Consider the following 21,861-nt stretch of genomic DNA (forward strand, 5'->3'; position numbering starts at 1 on the left):
TCTTGATTTTGTTGTCTCTATGCATGGAGAATGTCCTATGAAAAGAGAAATATCCATAAAATGGTTTTCTCTTTTAGTGACCTCTTGGAATTCCTTGAGTAACATCAGATGATTGTATGTGTGGGTGGGCGGGTGTAAGCCCACATGTGCAAATGCCTCAAAGAGGAAAAGCTAGGGATAATGGCAAAGCTGGAGGGGGTGAGGTGGGGAAAAGGCAAACACAAAGGAATTCAAGGGGAAAGCTGTGCTCCACATTGGCCTACTTACAAGGACCTGCTCACCAGTCAGAATTAGCCGACAAATGCAGAGGTAAACTTTTGTGAAGGAGCTAAAGAAAGGGAAAAGAGGAAGAAAACATACAAAATACTGTGAGTTGGCCATTCAGATAGGGAACTAGTAGGAAATTTAAGAACAAGAAATATCCATTTCCTGTTTATGGTAAGTGAATCGGGTGACTAATGATCCAAAAGGAGGGACTTTAGGGTTTCTTTTGTTTCTTTAAAAAAGTTGGGAGATAGAATTCTAGAAAAGAGCAAGAGCCTAGTTAGGGGAAAGGAGCCAGATAGCATTTATTGCAGTACAAAGTTTGCGGAACACTTCTGACTTAAGCCATGCAGATAACTAGAGGATACCTCAATTACCTTTAGAGATTCCATGTTGGTTCAAGTGAGAGGCCTCTGAGTACTTGGTCCCTGTCCAGTCATCGAGGGAAGGGAGGTGGATAGTACTTGATGACTGATGCTGATTTTTGTTACTAAAGGTATTTGTCTAAATGATTCATCCTCTTGCCTTTGATTCTATAGCTTGTTCCTTGGGCCTGAATGACTTTAGTGCTTCCCCCTCTGAACTCACAGTCCATGTGGGTGATTCAGCTCTGATGGGATGTGTTTTCCAGAACCTAGAAGGGAAACACGTGACCAAAGTCGACTGGATGCTGTCACCTGGAAAGCATGCTGAGGTAATGAAGAGCGCACCTCACTATGTCCTAGAAGCCCCACATTTGTGGTTGTCAGGATGGTACTGCAGGAGGGAGAATCACTCATCAAGTACCATGAGATGGTGTTGTTGCAAGAGCTTGGGCTTTGGAGGTGTCCTAACTGGGACTCCTCCTAGCTTGGCCACTTGGCTGTGCAATCAGTGAGGCAGATTACCCAACCCTGCTAAGCTTCAACTTCCTGATCTGTGTTCAGGAAGTAGCTATGATAATGGCAATACTTAACTTTCACGTAGTTGAGGGGCTAATTGGAGACATGCATGTGAAGTTCTTTTAGTTTCCTTCTTCTGTGCCTTTGTAGAGCGGTAAAGGTGAGTGACATGGATAATTCCTTTGGCTTAGACAAAAGACCTCTGAGCTAGGCATGAGGATGTTGTCACATTTATCTTTGGGTATGTGTGTGGGTGGGGGGTGGGGGAAGACTCTTTCAGCATTCTACTGCCGCTTGAAGTACTAGGATTAGCAACTGCACCTGGCTGGGTGAGGGTCTCTCATGGAGCTCTTTGTATTAGGAAACAGTATTAAGCTTCATCAGAGATTCTGTGGAGCTACTTGGATGTCAGGATCACTTGTGAAATACGTCCCAGGTAGTTTGCTATTAGTAATAAAGTCCCAATGTTTGCAAATGAAATAGTTTTTGCAACTCAGAGCACATTCTTTGTTACCCCTGCAATGCTACTCTCACTCAAATTTTTATTACTATTTATTATCATGAGAGGGCTACAGCTATGGTGTAAATAGAAATAAGGATCTTCCAGGGTTCCCCCTCTTAGCTTGTAACCATTTCCTACTCATAACTCCTCCTTTTGTGTTAGAGGAGGGCAGAAATGAGAGGAAAGGCAGCCAGCATTCTGGGAACCCCAGGCCACAACACCAGAGGGTTTACTTCATGCAGTTAAATGCTATGAAATCTGGGGGCCTTCAGAAAACAGGGTGAAATGAGAAGTGTTTTTCAAAAGTTGTGAGTTTGAGCGGCTTGGGATGTTGAGGCACAAGGATTGCAAGTTCAAAGCCAGCCTCAGCAACAGTAAAGCCCTAAGCAACTCAGTGAGACCCTGTCTCTAGATAAAATACAAAATAGGACAGGGGATGTGGCTCAGTGGTTGAGTGCCCCTTAGTTTAATCCCTGGTAGCCCCCTTCACTGCCAAAAAGAGTTGTGAGTTTGAATCTACAGAGTGATCTTCAGAGGGGGTGTAGCATTGATTCCTTTAGCTGTAAGAAATAAAAATGTGTGCACTGTATTTCTCCCTTTGTCTTTGTGGAAAATGAGCCACAGAGCTTGTGTAAGCTAGGATGTTGCCTGGCATATTATTACCATCGATTAGCTACAAAGAACACTTTATTCATGTATGATGATGATAACTATGCCACCTCCACATAACGGGGTCTTTTGACTACAGACTCCTAGGTCTGGTTCCTCTTTGGATTTTCTCTAACACTGTCTGTATTGCCCTCCAGGATGAATATGTGCTATACTATTATGGCAATCTCAGTGTGCCTGTGGGGCGCTTCCAGAACCGTGTGTTTTTGGTGGGAGACCTCTTACAAAAAGATGGTTCTCTGCTGCTCCAAGATGTGCAAGAGGCTGACCAGGGAACCTACACCTGTGAAATCCGCCTTGAAAGCGAGAGCAAGGTGTTAAAAAGCAAAGTGGTGCTGCATGTGCTACCAGAGGAGCCCAAAGGTATGGGGATGCTTAGACAGGGCTGAGGGCAAGGGGCAAGGGTACTGATTTCATGGAGCAAATGCCAGTCTTTGGCTAAGTAGTTACCACCAAGTGAATCTTGAATAAATGATAATTATTTTATTCAATAAAAATCATGATAATTATACTTTAAACATATTCTTCCTCACAAAAGTCCCGTGAAGTGTATATTATTTTTTTCCATTTTTCATGTGGTAACTGAGGCATAGAGAGGTTAAGTGACTTGCCTAAGGACACATTTATTAAATGACATAAGCTGTACTTAAGCCCTGGTGCCTCTGACAACAAAGTCCATGTTCCTTTCACTTTTCCTTGACACTTCCTATCTATCAGTTAGCCACTTTGATGCCAATCCATATTTTATAGCTACCTATATTAGGTGTCCTGAAGGTTATAAAAGAAGTGAACAGATTTCTCTAAATTTTTTACATCTCATTTTCCCATTCATAAATAGAGGAAGTGGCTTCAGTAGATCAGTGTTTTTTTGTTTTTTTTTTAACTGTTCCTTTGTAAATGCCTTAAGCTCCAAGGAACTGATAGCACAGAGGGTGCTATATGAGGGGCATGGGTTGGTAGAAGACCTACTTAGGTAGGACCCCAGCTTCTACCTCCATTGCAATCAAAGTCCTTTTCCTTTTCCTGTTTTGTTTATTGAGCTGCCAGGTCAGATTTTGTTTGAAGAAAGAATTCTGCATTTTTAAAGAACTCCGAAAGTAAGATTGTGATCTGTGGTGGCCCAAGTCATGGAAAGACAGGCATTCAGAAAGTTCCTTCTTCTCTCTGACTAGGTATTAGCTGGAAGGAATGCAGTTGAGACTGCAATCAAAGAAGGCATTATGCTTCCAGAACAGTCTCAAGGACAAGTATTTTAAGCAGCAGCAGTAGCTGCTGGATTGGTCTCTAAAGCAGAGGTAGACAGGGTCAACCAGTAGGATGGAAGCTGAAGCTTCATTTCTTCTCCAAAAGAGTATGAAGGCACCAAAGTAGTGGTAAATGACAAGGATTCCTTCTTATTTAGCGAAAGCAACATTCTTGGAAAATAGGTAGACTAGAATACAGCACTACTGAACAGCATCATGCGTGGTTACCCATTCCACTAACATTCTGAAATCTTTCATCATGTAAATAATTTTTACTCTTTTATAATGAACTGATGAAATCCAAACTAATAAGATTCAATGTCTCTAAAATTTAGTTTATTGTATTGATCTCCAAACAAAAATATGTAAATTAAAAATGTTTGAAAGTCATAGGACAAGATGCATTCATTATCAAGTGTGGTGTAGAAGGAATAGTCTGTGGCCTCGGGGAAGCTTGCTATGTAGGTAAGGAGGGAGATCTGGGTCTCCCTGTGCTGCTGGTTTAGGTCTGTAGCTACTCAGCTCCACCAATGAGCTCCTCTGGAACACCCTGCCTTCCTTCCTCTTTCAGAACACCCACCACACCTGTTCATTTGTATCTTCACTGCTTCTCTGTTTCTATTCATCTGTGACCAGCTCTGGGCATAACACCTGGTACAGAGAAAGCAATCAATAAATATCTTTGTAAAGATGAAATTCTTTAAATATCCCTCTGAGCCTGATTTCTAAAAAGAGTTATAGAAGGTAGTCTCTGGCACCTCCCTCATGTTTCCTACTTTTTCTCATTGAAATTTTTCTCTTAATTCCAAAGCTATGGTTCTTCAAGAAAAGGAGGAAGGTCAGATGCTAGTATTCCTCAAGGTCTTTCTCTTTAAAAAAAAAATTTTTTTTTGTGGTACTGGTGATTGAAACCAGAGCCTTGCCCTTGCTAGGCAAGTGCTCTACCACTGAACCTCATCCCCAGCATTTTTAAAATTAAAAAAAAATTTTTTTTTAGTTGTAGATGGATACAATATTTTTATTTTTATTTATTTATTTTTATGTGATGCTGAGGATTGAACTCAAGGCCTCACAGGTGACAGGCAAACTCTCTACCACTGAGCTACAACCCAGCCCCACTTTTTAAATTTTGAGACAGTCTCTCGCTAAATTGCCCAGGCTGATCGCAAACTCATAATCATCCTGACTCGGCCTCTAAGTCTATGGGATTACAGGCATGCGCCACCCTTCCAGGCCCCAAGGATACCTTTATGCTTCCTTTTTCTGTCTTCATTCTTTACTGCTATTATTTAATGCCTAAACACTTGTCTAGACAAGCATAGCCTTCAAAATGGGTGCCTCTTCCTGCTTAGAGATACATTGGGAGCTTAAAAAGGAGCCAATCTCAAGAGTTGAAGAAGCCACAAAAACATGCTAGAAACCACATTAGTCAGATATTTCCCCAGTAGTTGGTAAAGCAGCTTGAATTTATCTTTCCCTTCCAGTTAGAATGGGACCATATACAACCCCTCACAATTTTTCCCTGTGTCCCAGTAGGAACTTGTTTTATGGAGGTTGTTTTTTTCCATGTGGAAACTCCTTTTTACAGTCATCTATAATTTTCTCTGCAAAAGTAATCCTTCAGTTTATAATTTTTATTAATGATTCTATTACTTTTTCAGTTATTTTAAATACTGATAGGTTAAAAGTAATAAAAAATTAATAATATTAACTTCCTGTAATTTTCTAGAATCAGCCACCCTTCTACTTGTGTGAGATGGTACAGTCTGTGAGGAAAGAACATAGAGTTTGTTTTCACTTATTGGGCCTGGATTTGAGTGCTGGTTCTATCCTTTACTGGCCGTGTGGCTTTGGGCTCTTTCACTTTGCTCTTCTGCAAAATGGGAAGTGATATAGACGTACCCCAAAATACTGTATGACTAACTGATAGACTAGGTATAAAGTGTCTAGCATGTGCCTGGTGCATTAAAAAGACTTAGAATGTTCAGTTAATATTATTTAAAAAGAGAGTTCAGCTCTTAATGTGCTGATGAATTCAGAGGGAGGCGCCTTCCCTACTGGTATTTTTGGGAATCAATTTTCATTGCTTTCAAAATAATTCCCTCTATTGAATTTAGAATTCATAATATTTTCTTTTGCTTTCCTCCCATTGTGCACATCTCCTGCTGGGCAGGATGATCATGTTCTTCCAAGGAAAGGGTTTAGATGAAAAGTGGGCTATGCATTCATGGGCTTTTCTCAATGGAACTCTCTCTAGATAAGACCTAAGCTTGTGTCTCCCTATATGCCCTTAATCAATTCTTTTTTTAAAAAAAAATTTAATTTGTTTTAATTAGTTATTCATGACAGTAAAATGCATTTATGTACTTTGATATATCATACATAGATGGGATATAATTTCTCATTTTTCTGAGTGTACAAGTTGTAGAATTATATTGGTCATGAAATCACATATATACTTAAAGTAATAATGTCTTTCATTGTCTATCTTTTCTATCCCCAGATCCTCTCCCCTACCCTCCCTTCTCTTTCCTCTACCTAAAGTAATGCTAATCTTCTCTAGTGACCCCCACCTTATTGTGAATTAGCATCCACATAATAGAGAAAACATTGAGCCTTTGGTTTTGGAGGATTGGCTTATTTAACTTAGTATGGTATTCTCCAACTCCATCCATTTACTGACAAATGCCATAAATTTCTCTCTTCTTTAAAGCTGAGTAATATTCCATTGATTATATATACCACATTTTATTTATCCAATCATCCTTTAATCAATTCATAATCAACTTTGTGATTGATTTGTGTAGGGCATTTGGAAAAATCAAAAACATGTGTCTACTTGTTTTCTTTTCAGGGACCTCTTGAAATGACTTACAATGAACATATGGTAGGGTCAGCTGCTCATAAAAATAGGCAGCAGAAAGAGCCCAGGAGTAGGAAAGTGAGAAGCAGTAGAGAGGGGTCAAGTGGAGAAGGTAGGGGTAGGGGAGGGCAGGGTTGGAATAGAATGAAGAGTCAAGGGAAAACTGTCTACTGTCTTGTCCTACTTTACAAAAGTTCGGTGACCTATACTGAAACCAGAACTGGTCCTAAGCAAGTCCTAAGACAATTTGTAAAAGAATAAAAGAATTTGAATAAAGTTACCCTTGATTCATTTTTTTAAGCTTAGAGAACCAGTGGGTTAAATATAAGAATTAAGGTTTTATAACTTTCCACTTCCTGTTTATGCTAAGGAGATGTGGGTATCTTAAGTTGATGAACAGAAAGTGGGATTTCAAGATTTTCTGTACATCCTTTAGTACAGTCTTGATGTGAAGTTAGAATTCATGGGAGGAATTCTGAAAAGAAGGAAAGAGAAAGGAATTAAAGGGCACCAGAAAGAATTTATTGCAGTATGAAGACAGCAGAAACCTCAGACCTGCCATTTATAGGCAGTTAGAGGGTATTTCTTACTCTTGGGGATGCCATGTTGGTTTGAGTGAAGGGCCTCTGTTACTTTGACCACATGGAATCATCTGGATTATCTATGGAGGGAATATGTACAGTGTTTGGCGGTGACAGTGATTTTTGCTGTTGAGGGTCTTTGGCTAACATTCTCTAGAAATTCTTTTACTTCTACAGATTATATTTTGAGCCTAACTTGATTTACTGTTTTATCCCCAGAGGTCACGGTCCACGTGGGTGATTCAGCTCTGATGAGATGTATTTTCCACAGCACAGAAAAGAAACGCCTGACCCAGGTAGACTGGATGTTCTCTTCAGGAGAGCATACCAAGGTAGGAGGAGGAGGCATCACCATGTAGTAGAAGCCTGTGGCTGGTGGCAGGACAGAGCTGGGAGAGGGACAGTCAGTTGTCAGATGCATGAGGTGGGTGGCATTACAAGAGCTTGGGCTTTAGAGCTTGTTGAACATGGACTCCTAATTCAGCTGCTTGACTGGGCAACTTTGGCTTCCGAGTGGGAAACGTGACACTAATGGAGAAAAAGATAATGAGGATGATGTTTAACTTTTAAGGTTGTCAAGACACTGGCGTGAGTACATAGATGTAAAGCATTCTGCACATGACTTAGCCAAGGCATCTTGGTTTCCTTCTTCTCTTTGTAGAGTTCATGAGAGAATGAAAGGGATGATTTCTCTTGCCTAGCCAGGAAAGCTATGGAATAAATATAAGAATTTGATTACTTTCTTATTCTTATTGGGATTGTTTTGTGAGTTTTGTTTGTGTTCCATTGTTCCCTTTATGTGATAGAGGGAATTTTCCTTTTTTTTTTTTTCCAAGTGTTGGTATTGGTGGATCCTGGGGGCTGGGTGAGGGTCATTTTATGGGAACTCTGTAAAGCCATAAACAGCAAGTTAGTTCACTAGACTAGCAGATCTTCACCATGATATGTGGTGATGTATTTATGGATGACGCTGTGTGTGAGGGGCATTCTGGGTAACTTATTATTAATAAAAGTTAAGGTACAAGGTTTATAAAGGCTTTCACTTTTATAAATTAAAACATATGGTAGTTATCCCTCTAGCAAGATAATTTGCATTCCCTTGATTCCTATATGCTGATTGAGTGGGTCAGAAAGGATGGCATTATGGAGTAGGGGGAATTACATGTCATGCATTTTTTTCTTTTTTTGTACCAGGGATTGAACCCCCAGGGGTGTTTAACCACTGAGCCATATCCCTAGCCCTTTTTAATATTTTATTTAAAGATAGGGCCTCTTGCTGAGTTGCTAAGCCTGGCTTTGAACTTGAGATCCTCCTTTCCCTGCCTCCTGAGCTGCGGGGATTACAAGTGTGTGTCATTGCACTGGGCTGGCTTTATTATGCACTTAAATGTTGTCCATCAAATGATTCACCGCAGAAGGAGATGGGAGGTTTAAGGGCCAGATCTCTCCATATGTGTTTGTGTCTGTATGCCCAATACCTTTTCTTAAAAGCTTAGAAATTTACATACCTTTATAAAAAAATTCTAACACTCCTTCACTTAAATATTTTTTAAGCATTTACTGTGTGATAAACACTCAAAGCCCCTGTCCCGATGCAGGACTTGCAATCAAGATAATGGGGAGATAATAAAATGGCAAAGAATAAATATATAATACATTGAGTAATAGTTGGAGCTATAGAGAACCATTAAGCCGAGTTTTGTGGTTATTTTATGTGGGTGACACTTGAGCAGTAGTCTGAAGGTAGTGGGGGTGGGTGAACCACGAGTATGTCTGGAGGAAGCATCTCAGTCATAGGGAGTGGCAGTGAAAGGCTCTAAGACCAGGACTCAAGGAGCAGCAAGGAGCTGATGGAGGAAGGGAAAGTAGAAGATGAAACCCAAGAGGAAAATGGGACTGTCAGTTTGTGAAGGGCCTTTTACTTTAAGTAGAAATGAAGGGCCGTGGGAAGGTTTTGAGCAGAGAAGTGAAAGACATAACTTAGGTTTTTAAAGGCTCATCTGCTGAGAATAGATTGTAGTGAAGAATATGCAGAGAGGCCAGTAAGAAAGTCCTGTGGGAATCTGCGTAAGAGATGCGAAGGAGGCTTGGACAGCAGGAGGTGAAAAGTGGCTGGGGTCAGAATGTATCCTGAAGGTAGAGGTGATCAGAGTTGCTGAGAAGTTAGATGCAAATTCTCCAAGAAAGAGAAGAAATTAAGGATGACCTTGAGATTTTTAGCCTGAGCCTCTGGAAGAAGCCATGGCCATGGTTGTTTACCAGTGTGATGGACTGAAGGAACTGGTTTAGGGGAACAATTAGGAGTTCAGTTTTAAATGTGTTTCAGGTACCTATTGGAAATCCAACTGGAAATGCCAAAAAAGGGAACATGTGGCTGGGTGTGTTGGTGCAGGCCTTGATCCCAGCAGGGTTCAGGAGGCTGAGGCAACAGGATTTCAAGTTCAAAGTCAGCCTCAACAACTTAGCAAGGCTCTAAGCAACTTAGCAAGGCCCTGTCTCAAAATGAAATATAAAATGGCCTGGGGATGTGGCTCAGGGATAAAGTTCCCCTGAATTTAATCCCCGGTACTAAGAAAAAAAAAAAAAAAAAAAGGAACATGTGCTCTTACTTTTTTTTTTTTTTTTTTAAACTGGAGAAGTGCAAAAAACAAAAACCCTTTATTCCCACTTTAAAAAAAAAATCCTTCTCTTCTGAGGAAACAGCATGCATATTTTATGATGCTCTTCATAAGCACATAGATACGTGTGTGCACTTGAATTGCTGTTATCTAGCACATATACACACATGTGTGCACACAGCTTTGTTGCATAACGCTAACGTGCACCTGTGTGTGCCCAACCTTGAGTTACCTAACACTTTCTGAGGCCTGAAATCGTCCTCCCTCCCCGCTTCCCCACATCCCCTCACTGTCAGTCCTCCAAAGCTCATGCTTTTGCCTTTCCCTTCCAGGAAATCGTCTTACACTATGACCTCAAATTCCATTTTCCTGAGAGATACTTCCCTTACCAGGGTCGCTATCAGAACCGTGTAAACCTGGTGGGAGACATTTCCCACAATGATGGTTCCATCATGCTCCAAAGAGTGAAAGAGTCTGACGGAGGAATCTACAACTGCAGTATCCACCTGGGGAACCTGCTGTTCAGGAAAACTCTTGTGCTGCATGTGACTACGGAAAAGTCTCAAAGTATCTAACATTTGATTGGAGAGGGCTGAGGGACCTTAGCTGGTAGCAGGGCCAGGACTAGAGTAGAAAGGTTCCTAGGCTGAAAAAGGGAAGGGGCTTGCTCCTAGGTACTCATTGTGAGCTGGCCCCGCCCTGAGAGTGCTGCCTCCTTCACCATGACTCCTTAAGGGCCTGGCTTCCGTTGCCCTGGTTTTGGCACTGCTGTGGGGCTGAGGACAAGGGAGCTAATGTATAGACCACCAACTCTATGCCAGTGTAGACTACTATTGCAAAGATTCAAGAGCTCAGACAGCTTGGAATTGAGGTCCAAACCCATTTTTATTTGGTTTAAAGGAAGTCACTGTGTGCTCTGTTATTGAAGGGAAAATGATCCTGAGCTGGTGAGAGATAGCAAGGATCAAAGAGAAAACAGGAAGGTACCAAGCCCAAAATGGAGGGGTTTTCTGGCATACAATGTGCATCCAGGCTAGTGGTGTGTAGGAAAAGAAAGAGTCAATTGTGTTGACTGAGAGAGGTTGATAGTGAGGGGTTAACGTTAAACCATAACTTGTTTAGCAGTCAGGATGTGGCCTGTGGACTTTGCTGCGGCCTTCAGGAGCTGACTGCGGTTGACTGGGGGTGGAGAAATGGGGGTAGGATGGTACATACCAGAACCTCAGGCTGGGGGCTTAAATCTGTGGATTCTTATTAATAGCAAAGGTCCCAGCTGGAGAGGGAAGTAAGACAGATGCATCTCTTAAAGAACTACCATCTCTATATGTGCTTCACTCTCAGAATTCTTACCACCTCTTCACAGAGAAAATCAAGCCGTGGTGAGGGCTCATTCACTTCCAAGCCTTTCTACACATGAGTATCTGTTCCTGATCTTATCTCTACCACTGTCCTGAGGCAGAAGAAGCTCCCTTCTGCCCTAGGCTTATCCTGTTCTGTGCTTCTGTTATCCTCTCCCTCCCAGGAACCTCCCACCAGGGATCTTTGGGCTCTTGCTGTCTGTTGGTTTCAGCAGATAAATACGCTTAATTCTTCCTCTTACCTGAGTCCTTACCTATTCTAGCTCTCATCCTGTATCTTTATTTTTCTTAAAGCAGCTTTATTGATATATATTTCATATACTGTACAATTCACCCAAAGTATAAAACTCAGTGGTTTCTGATTCTGATTTGTGCAACCATCACAATAATCAATGACAATTCTTTCTTAACATAGCCAACTAGCTTATAAGGGGCTGCACTGGGCATCTTCTTGGCTCATCTCCCATTAACTCCTCGCTGCACCACATTCTGGCTTCAGCTATCTTTACTCTAGCCTTCCTCAGCCTTCTTTCCCATGTAGTGTTGGATGCTCTATTCAATATACATTCTATGTTGGATGTAATTAATCCACTTATATATGTGTCCCTTGGTGTTGCGGGAAGTTGGTTCCAGGACTCCCCACAGATAACCAAAATCTGTGGATGCCCAGTTCCTTTTATAAACTATTGTAGTATTTGCATATAACCTATGTACCTACTCCTATGTACTTCAATTCATCTTCAGCTTACTTATGACACCTAATTCTATGTAAATAGTTGTTATATTGTATTACTTAGGGAATAATGACTAAAAAATCTGTTCATGTCAGTATACATGCAGTTTTTTCCCCAGTCATGTACAGTTGATTGAATCCATGGGTGAGGACCCCAGGGGTATGGAGGGTTGGTGTGTGTGTGTGTGTGTGTGTGTGTGTGTGTGTATTTCAACTCCACCAAAAATTTCCACAGATCCTTCAAATACTACATGTCCACACCTACCCTTGTGTACCTCTTCAAAGCCCACCTCCCCAACCTGTTAATTTCATCATTATCTACACATTTGTGTAACATATGGCCCTTCTGAGTTTGGCTTATTTTGCCTTACATAATGCTCCCAAGTTTCATCCATTTCTGAAAATAGCATAATTTCATTCTTTATTATGACTGAATAAAACTCTATTGCCACTGCCATCTTTTTAAGTCACAAATCAGAAATTCTGTTCTATGGCTTATAATCTTGCAGTAGTTCCTCCGTTGATTACAGAAAAAAGAAGAAGGAGGAGGAGGAGGAGGAGGAGGAGGACGGCGGCAAACTCTTATTTGAGCTGCTTGAGTCTTTCCTGACCCTGGACCCTGTTTACCCTCCAGCCCCATGCTCCCACACCCCTCAAATCCAGTCTATGTACTACACCTGCTGAGCATTTCCCAGTTCCTAAATGCCCCAGACCTTGTGCACAGCATCCCCTCTGCCATTCCCTATAGTGTCTTCCCAACCAGCTGGTAGATGTTTCCTTTCCTTTAAGACTCAGATGAAACTTTTAAACAGTGCTGGCAAATTCTCACCTTCTGCCCTGCATAGAGTTGGGCACTCTTTTCTCTGTGCCCCTCTGAACCCTATACAGATATCTGTCCCAGTACTTGTAGCAGTCTATGGTTTTCTTTTTCCATGATGATCTGGCTTCTTGGAGGCAGGAACCATTTTTCATTTGTCTTTGTAGGCATCTTTTGAATCTAGTGATGTCTGGCACCAAGGAAGTGTGTGATGTATGTATTTAGAGTGGATAGAGATGAGTGAATGGTATCATACAGGCAGAAGTGCCTCTGGAGGCCCTATTTGGCATTATGATTATATAGCTGAATGTTCTAGCATTTTTTTAAAAAAAATAATCACTGGCTCATAGAAAAGACAGGAGCCTCTAAAGCTTCTTATTTCTAGGTCATTTTGTAACCCAAAATTTAAAATAGAACTGTTGATGTGAAAAGGAACTTGAATGTAGTGAAGTGTAAGCCTCTTCTCCCACCCACCTTAATCTGCATATCAAGGGGCAAGCAAGTGGGTAGGACTTTACTTCTCAATCTAATGGGGACAGTGTCCCTGTGTCCTGATGTGAGGTGGAGTCTGGCCTTCTCCCTCTGCTTCCTGACCTAGCTGCTGCTACTTGGCACAGAACTGAAGGGGTTCCCAGCTCTTTTCTGGAGTACTGAGACCTCTCATTGCTTTTCCCCTTTCCCAAGCCTTGATTCCAGAAATCCCTAGACCTGAGCTCCTGGGCGGGAATCAGCTGGTGATCATTGTGGGGATTGTCTGTGCCACTCTCCTGCTGTTCCCTGTTTTGATATTGATTGTGAAGAGGACCCACTGGAATAAGAGGTACAGGGCTTTTCCTCTTGGGTTGGGAGGCTGGGGACGCAGGACTGCCTCTAACTCAACATGGAAATGAATTGATAGGACCCAACCTGTGCCATTCTCAAAGGAGTAGGTATTTTCATAGAATCAAATGATTGTCACATTAGATTTCATCATAGATGGCTCTATTCCTTTGCTCACCTGAAAAGATTTGGACATCCTACATCATCCTCACTGGTGTTATACAGAGGTTACAAACTCCCTTCTCCCTTACAAATGGAGGTCTAAGTGGAGCATAATTTCGAACATTAATCTTGGCTGGGGTTATGGCTCAATGATAGAGCACTTGCCTATCATGCCAGGTTCCATTCTTAGCACTACAAAGAAAAAAAAATGCATATAAATCTGTGCAAGAACTGTATCATTCACTACTTGAGAAGAAGGATTCTTATATTATCCCCACTATATACTTCATATTGAAGTTTAGATCTTGAATGTTGCCGATGATATTATTTAAAGAACTATATTCTAATTCTGAGAGGCTGTTTTTGAATGGATGACCCTAGGTTCTAAATAAATTATTGTCAAATGTGTTTTTAAAGGACTGAATTTCATCATAAATTCTCCCAAGGGTCACAGAAATACCCACATGCTCTACTGTGGATGCTAGAGTTTCATTGACTGTAGGTAGGTTCGTGTCCCTCAGTTTACCCAACTGGAATATGTTGGTAGGGCAAATTTATTCTCTTGTTGAAATCATATCAGTGAGAAAGGGCCCTGCAAAGACCAAGTAATGCTGACTTTTTAAAAAAGTTTAATACTGGAATCAAACCAAGAACCTGACACATGCTAGGCAAGTGTGCTACCACCAGACCCATAATGCTGACTTTTGAGTGACCTTTCCCAGTAGAATTTGGATTCTACAGAAATTGCATGTGCCTGCTAAGTTTACAATCCCCAGGTCTCTCTGGTTTGGCTTGGAACTTGGTTGACCTCTCTGAAGGTCTTTCCTCTGGGTAGCTGGGAACATAGAACCAAGAGCTACACAAGTGGGTTTCACTATCAGCTTAATTCACCCTCATCAGTTTCCCTCAAGATAAAGGGCAGCATTTCTCTGTCTAGTAGTTTATTTTAATGAAATATTAAAATTGATCTGCTGAGATTTGTGCATAAATATGAGTGCTACAGCTGGGTGCAGTAGCACATATGTGTAATTCCAGTGGCTCTGGAGGCTGAGGTAGGAGGACCACAAGTTCAAGGTGCCTCAGCAAATTAGCGAGGCCCTAAGCAACATAGACTCTGTCTCAAAATAAAAAATGAAAAAGAAAAAGGCTGGGGATGTGCCTCAGAGGTTAAGCACCCCTGAATTTAATCCCTAGTACCAGAAAAAAAAATTGTCTAGTTAACCAGTGTCTTTCCAAACTTAGGCTATAGTGGCATCTGTTTAAAGGACAGAAAACATCTAAGAGTTTAGGCTCAAGACAAATATTTACAGACTGACATTTTTAGTTTTCATTGTCTAGACTGCAGATATTATTTCTTTTAACAATCCAGAAATTTCAAAAAGGGCTGGGAATGTGGCTCAGTGGTTAAATGAACCCCACCCCCCAAAAAGCACTACAATATTGTTTATAAATGAAAAGTTGGGATCATCATTACTGTCTATCAGAAAGGCAAGGCAATGATTCAGTGAATGGTAACAGTGGTAGGGTCTTTAAGATAAAGGAAATGCATAAATATAGACATTTCCAACTGCCTATATTTATGTATTATTTGATTCATTTTACAATGAGAATATACAACTTTACAATCAGAAAATGTGATTGAAAAATTTCCACTTTGAAACAGATATATATATAGTTTATTTTCTAGCTTATACCTGATTTTTCTTTTCTTTTAAAATCTCTGCCTCAGGCCAAAACAATAAAAGAAGTACATTTAGTGGCAGTTGCAGAAGGCAAATGGTCAAGAGATCTGAGATGAGTGGCCAGGGTGAAGTGCCCTCAGGGAGAGGCTAGAAGTCTTTGGAACTGGGATCTTGCCTAGCGTGTGCTGCCCCCTGCTGGTTCAGATACATTTTCCTGGTCCTAAGAAATGTCCAAAGGATGATTAAAGTCAAGCAGATAAAGTTGAATGGTTCCTTCTCTATTCATTTACTCAAAATTGCATCTCCCATTAGGGACAGAAAGTTGTTGGAGTGATAATAGAGAAGGTGAAGCTGATTTTCAGCCCAAACCATCTCCAGAATGATTTCTTTTTCTTTTTAAAAAATAATTTCAGTTGTAGATGGACACAATGCCTTTATTTAATTTATTTTTATGTGGTATTGAGGATGGAACCCAGTGCTTCACATGTGCTAGGCAAGCACTCTTCCACTGAGCCACAACCCCAGCCCCCAGAACAGTTTCTTGCTTTCCAGTAAGAGATGCCCTGAGTATAGGAGTCTGGAGAGAATGGTTCTTCTGTCAGTCTCTTTCCTCACAAGGCAGTGTGGGGCGGGATTGGGGGGTGGGCTCTCATGTAGGCATGCATGAATTAATGGTGTTCGCTGGTTAATTCCATGTGCTTTTCACATGCCTTGCAGTTCACTAAATTCTACAGCCTTTGTTAAAAGCCTGGAGAACATGGAGAAGGCCAATCCAGAGGTAAGAGAATTCTGCCTTTTGCTCTCTGAAAGGGACTTGGGTGCATGTGTGTCCAGCATGAAATACTGGGGTTGATACAGGGTGTCCTTATAATTGTCATTCCCCTGGGAACCATGTATTATCCTTTGTGTGTCTCAGCTCACAGGCCAGTGCTTGCACACAGCAGCAACTCAGGAAGGCCCTATCACTGCAAAAGGGGTGGCTGAAGAGTGATGGGACTGGGCAGGCTGGGCCAGACCAGTCCTGGATGGCAGGTTCTGGTAGCAGGCTGAGGAAGGGGCACTGGACTTGGACTCAGAAACCAGCACCACCTCCCAGAACCACCTCAGCAAGTTGAGGATGAGGATAAAGATAATCTGCCCTGCCTCCTCCTCCGTGTCATTGTAAGGCTCAAATAAAATGATAGGCAGCTGAACCTGGTGGTGCATGTCTGTAATCCCAGTGACTCAGGAGGCTGAGGCAGGAGGATAGTGAGTTTGAGCCCAGCCTCAGCAATTTACTGAGACTCTGCCTCAATCAATCAATTAATAAAACGGGCTGGGGGGGTATAATTCAGTGGTAAAGAGCCCCTCAGTTTAATCCCTAATACCAAAAAAAGTGCTTCATAATACATGAAGCATTGAGTAAATATGAGGGGTAATTATGATACATTTAGTAGTTGAGGAGTTAATGGTTAAGATGAAGTATTCAGGAACCTTTAGAAAAAGAGGACCAACAAGAACGTCCCCCTCCATACTGGTCTGTAACAGAGTTATAAACAGGGACTGAGAGCCAGGTGCAGTGGTGCAAGCCTGTAATCTCAGTGGCAGTGGCTCGGGAGGGTATGGAAGGAGAATCACAAGTTCAAAGCCAGCCTTAGCCATGTCGAGGCGCTAAGCAACTCAGGGAGACCCTGTCTCTAAATAAAATACAAAATAGGGCTGGGGATGTGGTTCAGTGTTCGAGTGCCCCTGAGTTCAATCCCTGGAACCAAAACAAACAAAACAAAAATGAGTGACTGAGAAATGGATTGATAGCTCTGAAATGCTATTCTCTCTTCTTTTTTCTCCTCCTCCCTTCCTCTCTCCTTTCCTTTTCTCTAACTTTTAGAAACTCTTTGAATAGTTACCTTTCTGTCTTTTGTGCTAGTTTTGTCCCAAGAGGACTTTTTCCCAACATGGTGCAGCAGCCTCTAGAAGCCCAGAATTTGTCATTGGATGATATTGTTTTTCCAAACAGTGACAGGACTGTGAATCACTAAGTGCCACTGCCTCACAGATGTGAGATTCAGTGAGGGCTGTTCCTGCCATATAAACCCTTCAAGATGATGACGATTAGCTGCTAATCAATGCCATCCTGCTATGACTCTAATTAGAAAGAAATGTCCACAGAATACAAGTAATTTAGCAAGATAAGGGGTCCCTGCTGCTAACTCCATGCCCAGTGAAGTGAAGAATCTCAACCCTTTGCTGCTGAGTGCTTTCAAGCTTGAAGGCTGAATTATGGTTCTTGACGATCATTCTCTGGCTCTCAGTAACCCTCTGAACTTACGCATTTGGATGGCTGATGCCCTGTGAATGGGAGTGGGTGGACTTATTCCTGGATATGAGATTTGCTTGATTTTTAGGAATTTTTTACACTTTTTTCTCCCTCTAGAAACATGTTTACTCCTCTATAACTACACAGGAAGTGAGGGAGGAAGAAGAACCAAGTGGGAAATCAGAGGCCACCTACATGACCATGGTGAGGATGGTTCTGGGCCACAGAAGGGGCTGGGAAGGGTACGGCAACCGTGGGTGGCAGATGTGTGACTAGATCACTCAGGGAGGCTGTTTGCTGAGGGCAGAGATTTTTCTAAGTAGTAGGAAGTCAGAGAAAATAAACTCTGCTGGATTGTCTTGTCAAACTTGTCTTCGTACCCAATTTTGAGGATTAAAGTCATCACTAGAGGTGACAAGTGACTTCACTGGGAGCAGGGAGAGGTCTTTGCCTCATTAGCATAGCCCTGATTAAATAAGACCTAATAAAGAGAGTGTGTTAGGATCCTTGGACAAGTATTACACTATAAGGGATTTTTTTTTCTATCAAAAGGCCAAAGCAGAGTCCTTTGACCCTTGGAGTTTTCAATTCTGTGCCTTCTTAATGCTTTTGCCTATTCCGCTGGCATGCAGTCTGCATGCTGAATTTCAGAGAATAGCATGGAGTCTGATTCCTACTTTTTCTTGGCTCAGACTTCTGTGGCTCTGCAGTGAATAGGGGTAGGGACAAAAGGAGTCAGCTGACAATAACTCGATGCTATTTGTAGACTAATTATAGGCACCTGGCCCATGAAGGAACAGTGTTCTGCTGGGGTCAGAAAGGCTGGCTTCCTGTGCTATGGAATGATGGGTTGTGTTTGTTCTTGTCATTCTGTCCAGAGGACACATGACTCCCAGCTGACTGCAGCAGAGAAAATGTGAGATCAGGGGAGTGTGAGGTCAGGGACCTGGCCTGGTTCCACCAAGTGAAACATGAGTCCTGCTCTGAAGTTGCTGTTGAATAGACTCATTTTTTTTCCACCTCCTTCCCCCGTTATTGCCATGTGATGCTCCAGTAACTGGTCGGGCCTCCCTGGCCTTCACAGACCTGCTGATGTGGCTACTGCTGGGTACTGCTGATGTGGCTACTGTCACCCACTAGGGTGTTTGCAGAAGGTCTTAAGGTGGAGATGATGTAAGAGTGACAATGCTCTCATGGCTGCCTTCCCCATGTATCACAACTGCTGTGGGGACAGCACGTTTCCTTGAAACACATCTAATAGAGGGTGGGTGAGGAGAGGCCAGGGCCACAAACTCAGAGGCCTTCAAGTTAATTGAGAACATTCTATGCCAAACTAAATAAGCCTGTGGATGAATTCTGAATTGCAGGACACTTGGATAAGACCTCAAGTGCAGAGGTGTTCTCTATAGAGAGCAAGAGTACAGAAACTCGGATTATTTTTTCTACCAGGGATTGAACCCAGGGGGCGCTCTACCACTGAGCTAAATCCCCAGCCCTTATTTTTTTTATTTTTTATTTTTTATTTTGAGCTAGGGTCTCGCTAAGTTACTGAGCCTGGCCTTGAATGTGCTTCCTCCTGCCTCAGTCTCCTGAGTTTTTGAGATTACTGACATGCACAATTATGTCTAAGAACCTTTGATTTTTGTTGTTGTTGGCTTCAATTAAATTTACTTAAATGTATAGTTATTTCTCTGTATCTGCGTTTTCTTCATCCATGGATTCAACCAACAAAGGACTGAAAGTATTTGGGGAAAAGTTGCATCTATAATGACATTTGCTGACGGTTTTTCTTGTCACTATTCCCTAGACAATACAGCATAACACTAATTTACATAGTATTTCCATTGTATTAAGTATTATAAGTAATCTGGAGATGATTTGAAATGAACAGGAGGATGGATGTAGGTTATATGCAAATACTACAACTCCTTTTATATGAGGGAGTTGAGTGTCCCTGGATTTTGGTATCTGTGGATTCTTGGAACAGATCCTCCCATAGATTCCCAGCACCATGCTAATCTCCCTTTCTAAAGCGGGACACACAGTGGTTCAGATCACAAGCTTTGGAGCTGGGCACACCTGCCTCCAGCTCCTGACTCTGACTCTTAGCAGCAAGATGTTAACTTACAGGCAGGTCATTTAGCCTTTCTGAACCTCAATTTCCTTATCCTTAAAATGGAAATAATAATTCCTATCTTCCCAGGGGTGAGGACCAAAGAGGACAATGCATGTGAAATTCAGTACAGGGCCAGGCACATGTAAACAGCTTTTCTTCCTTCCTTCCTTCCTTCCTTCCTTCCTTCCTTCCTTCATTCCTTCATTCCTTCATTCCTTCATTCCTTCTTTTTTCCCCCTGTCCTGGGGACTGAACCCAGGGTCTCACACATACTAGACAAGTGCTCTAACTCTGTCACTGAGCTGTTTTTCTAGCCCTGAACTACTTACAAGTCTGCTTTGCTTTTTTCTTCTCTTCCCCCACAGCACCCAGTTTGGCCCTCTCTGAGGTCAGTTCCAGCTGGGGGAATTCCAAAACCAGAGCATGCTTTTTGAGAAGAAAGGAGCGTTTCCTTCAATTTAGCAGTGGCAGGGACTGTCCTCCCTCTGTGTTGCTGAGATACTGTACCAGTTATTTCAGACCCCTGCCCTCCAGGTATCCTTGGCTTTCATCAAAGGGCTGAAGATGGAGGGTTTGGAGCCTGGCAGAAGGACTGAACAGCTCTGGAGGAGCAAGCTCTGCTGAGGAGAGGGAGAGAATGAACTTGGCTGGCTAGAAGGGCCCAGAGGAAGTTGGCTGAGGCACTGTGGTGGCCTCAAGCACTCCATCGGATCAGACCCTTCATATGGACAATGTGCTTTGTGGTTGAGCTACTGAGAAGAATCACAGAGATAAAAACCAATGCAAATGATTCCATCAATAAATGATGCCTAAATAAACATGGTTTGTGAAAATCATTCATTCTTATGCCCTGCCTGAGGGGTAAGTGGAGTTTGGGTAAGGAATCCATAGTTTGGAACTCCTGGAACAACTGTAGCACCTGGAGGGGGAAGCCTCATGGTGACTCTGCATGATGGGCTGGTGTTGGTCCTAGGAACATATAGCAGGAACATGTTGGAAGTGAGGTCTGAGCACAGATCGGGGATTTGAACCAGTGGTTCTTCCTTCCACCTGGGTATTAGCATTGGTCCTTGCAGGGCCTCACCATAGGCCTCCTAATTCCTCATGGAGTGTCTTTTTTTTTTTTTTTTTTTTGGTACAGGGGAGTGAACCCAGGCGTGTTCAACCACTGACATCCCCAGCCACTTCCCTTTTTATACATTTATTTATTTTTTTTTATGTGGTGCTGAGGATTGAACCCAGTGCCTCACACTAGGCAAGCACTCTACCACTGAACTACAACCTCAGCCCCTCATGCCTTTTTTTGCCTTTTATTTAGAGACAGGGTCTCATTGAGTTGCTTAGGGCCTCACTAAGTTGCTGAGGCTGGCTTTGAACTTGTGATCCTCCTGTCTCAGCCTCCTGAGCCACTGGGATTGCAGGCGTGCACCACTGCGCTCAGCTTGTGTTTCTTTTTCAAAGGTGATGCTGTGGTAATGCCAAAATGGACAACCCCTGATTTAATTCTTGGTCTGAAATGTGAGGTTTGAACACTTTTTGGTTACTATTGTAAGATTTGATAAGTTGGTCTTAAAAATCCTTTGGTTCTGACCTCTGACTTCTAGTCTCTAGGGATCAGCCTGGACTCAGCCCCTGTCTCCTTTCCTCAGCAATCACAGGCCTTTTCTCATTCTCTGCACCCCCTTTTCCCCACATTGAGCCATTCAGGGCCCAAATAAAGAAGAGATCTTTTCCGTATCTCTGATTTCTGATCCAGTCTCAAGCAGGACTACAATTTTGAATGATTCCTCAAGCCCTCCAAGTATTGGGGCCCTCTCATGGCATTATGAGCTCTTTATTTTATACCAGTTTTTCTTGTTTAACCATGAAGAAGAGTCATTGAGAGTTTTCTTTTTGTTCTTGTTAGTGACAGAGCTCTGTTTGCTCTAAATAAGGAGTACGTCAACATGCGCATAGAAGGTGCTATCCTGTCCAAGACATACCAGGGACACATATTGGCACTATAATTTGACTCTGGAAGGACTCTTCATAACCAGAGTGTTTATGGGGAAGAAGTGGTTTCATTTCTGGCCACCCTCCACATTTTTTTTCTTTGGGTTAAGGGACCCCTTTTATAAGGGGGGGCAGTAACTGGGGATTGAACTTGACCACTGAACCACATCTGCAGCCCTTTTTTGGTATCTTATCTAGAGACAGGGTCTCACTGAGTTGCTTAGTGCTTTGCTTTTTGCTGAGGCTGGCTTTGAAGTCATGATT

The 21,861-nt window shown here is 42.2% G+C and overlaps 1 protein-coding gene across 1 annotated transcript; it reads left to right on the forward strand.

The window, feature by feature from the left end:
• Window positions 1-372: 372 nt before the first annotated feature.
• Jaml (junction adhesion molecule like) lies at window positions 373-20,358 on the forward strand. The gene is made up of 9 exons (XM_076843722.2): window positions 373-438; window positions 804-958; window positions 2,454-2,679; window positions 7,224-7,336; window positions 9,955-10,189; window positions 13,215-13,350; window positions 15,911-15,971; window positions 17,607-17,693; window positions 19,971-20,358. The coding sequence occupies exons 2-9, from the start codon at window positions 878-880 to the stop codon at window positions 20,037-20,039; spliced, it is 1,008 nt and encodes a 335-aa protein (XP_076699837.1). The 5' UTR covers window positions 373-438; window positions 804-877; the 3' UTR covers window positions 20,040-20,358.
• Window positions 20,359-21,861: the final 1,503 nt, after the last annotated feature.

The sequence above is a fragment of the Callospermophilus lateralis genome, chromosome 2, assembly GCF_048772815.1.
Source record: "Callospermophilus lateralis isolate mCalLat2 chromosome 2, mCalLat2.hap1, whole genome shotgun sequence".
Taxonomy (NCBI): domain Eukaryota; kingdom Metazoa; phylum Chordata; class Mammalia; order Rodentia; family Sciuridae; genus Callospermophilus; species Callospermophilus lateralis.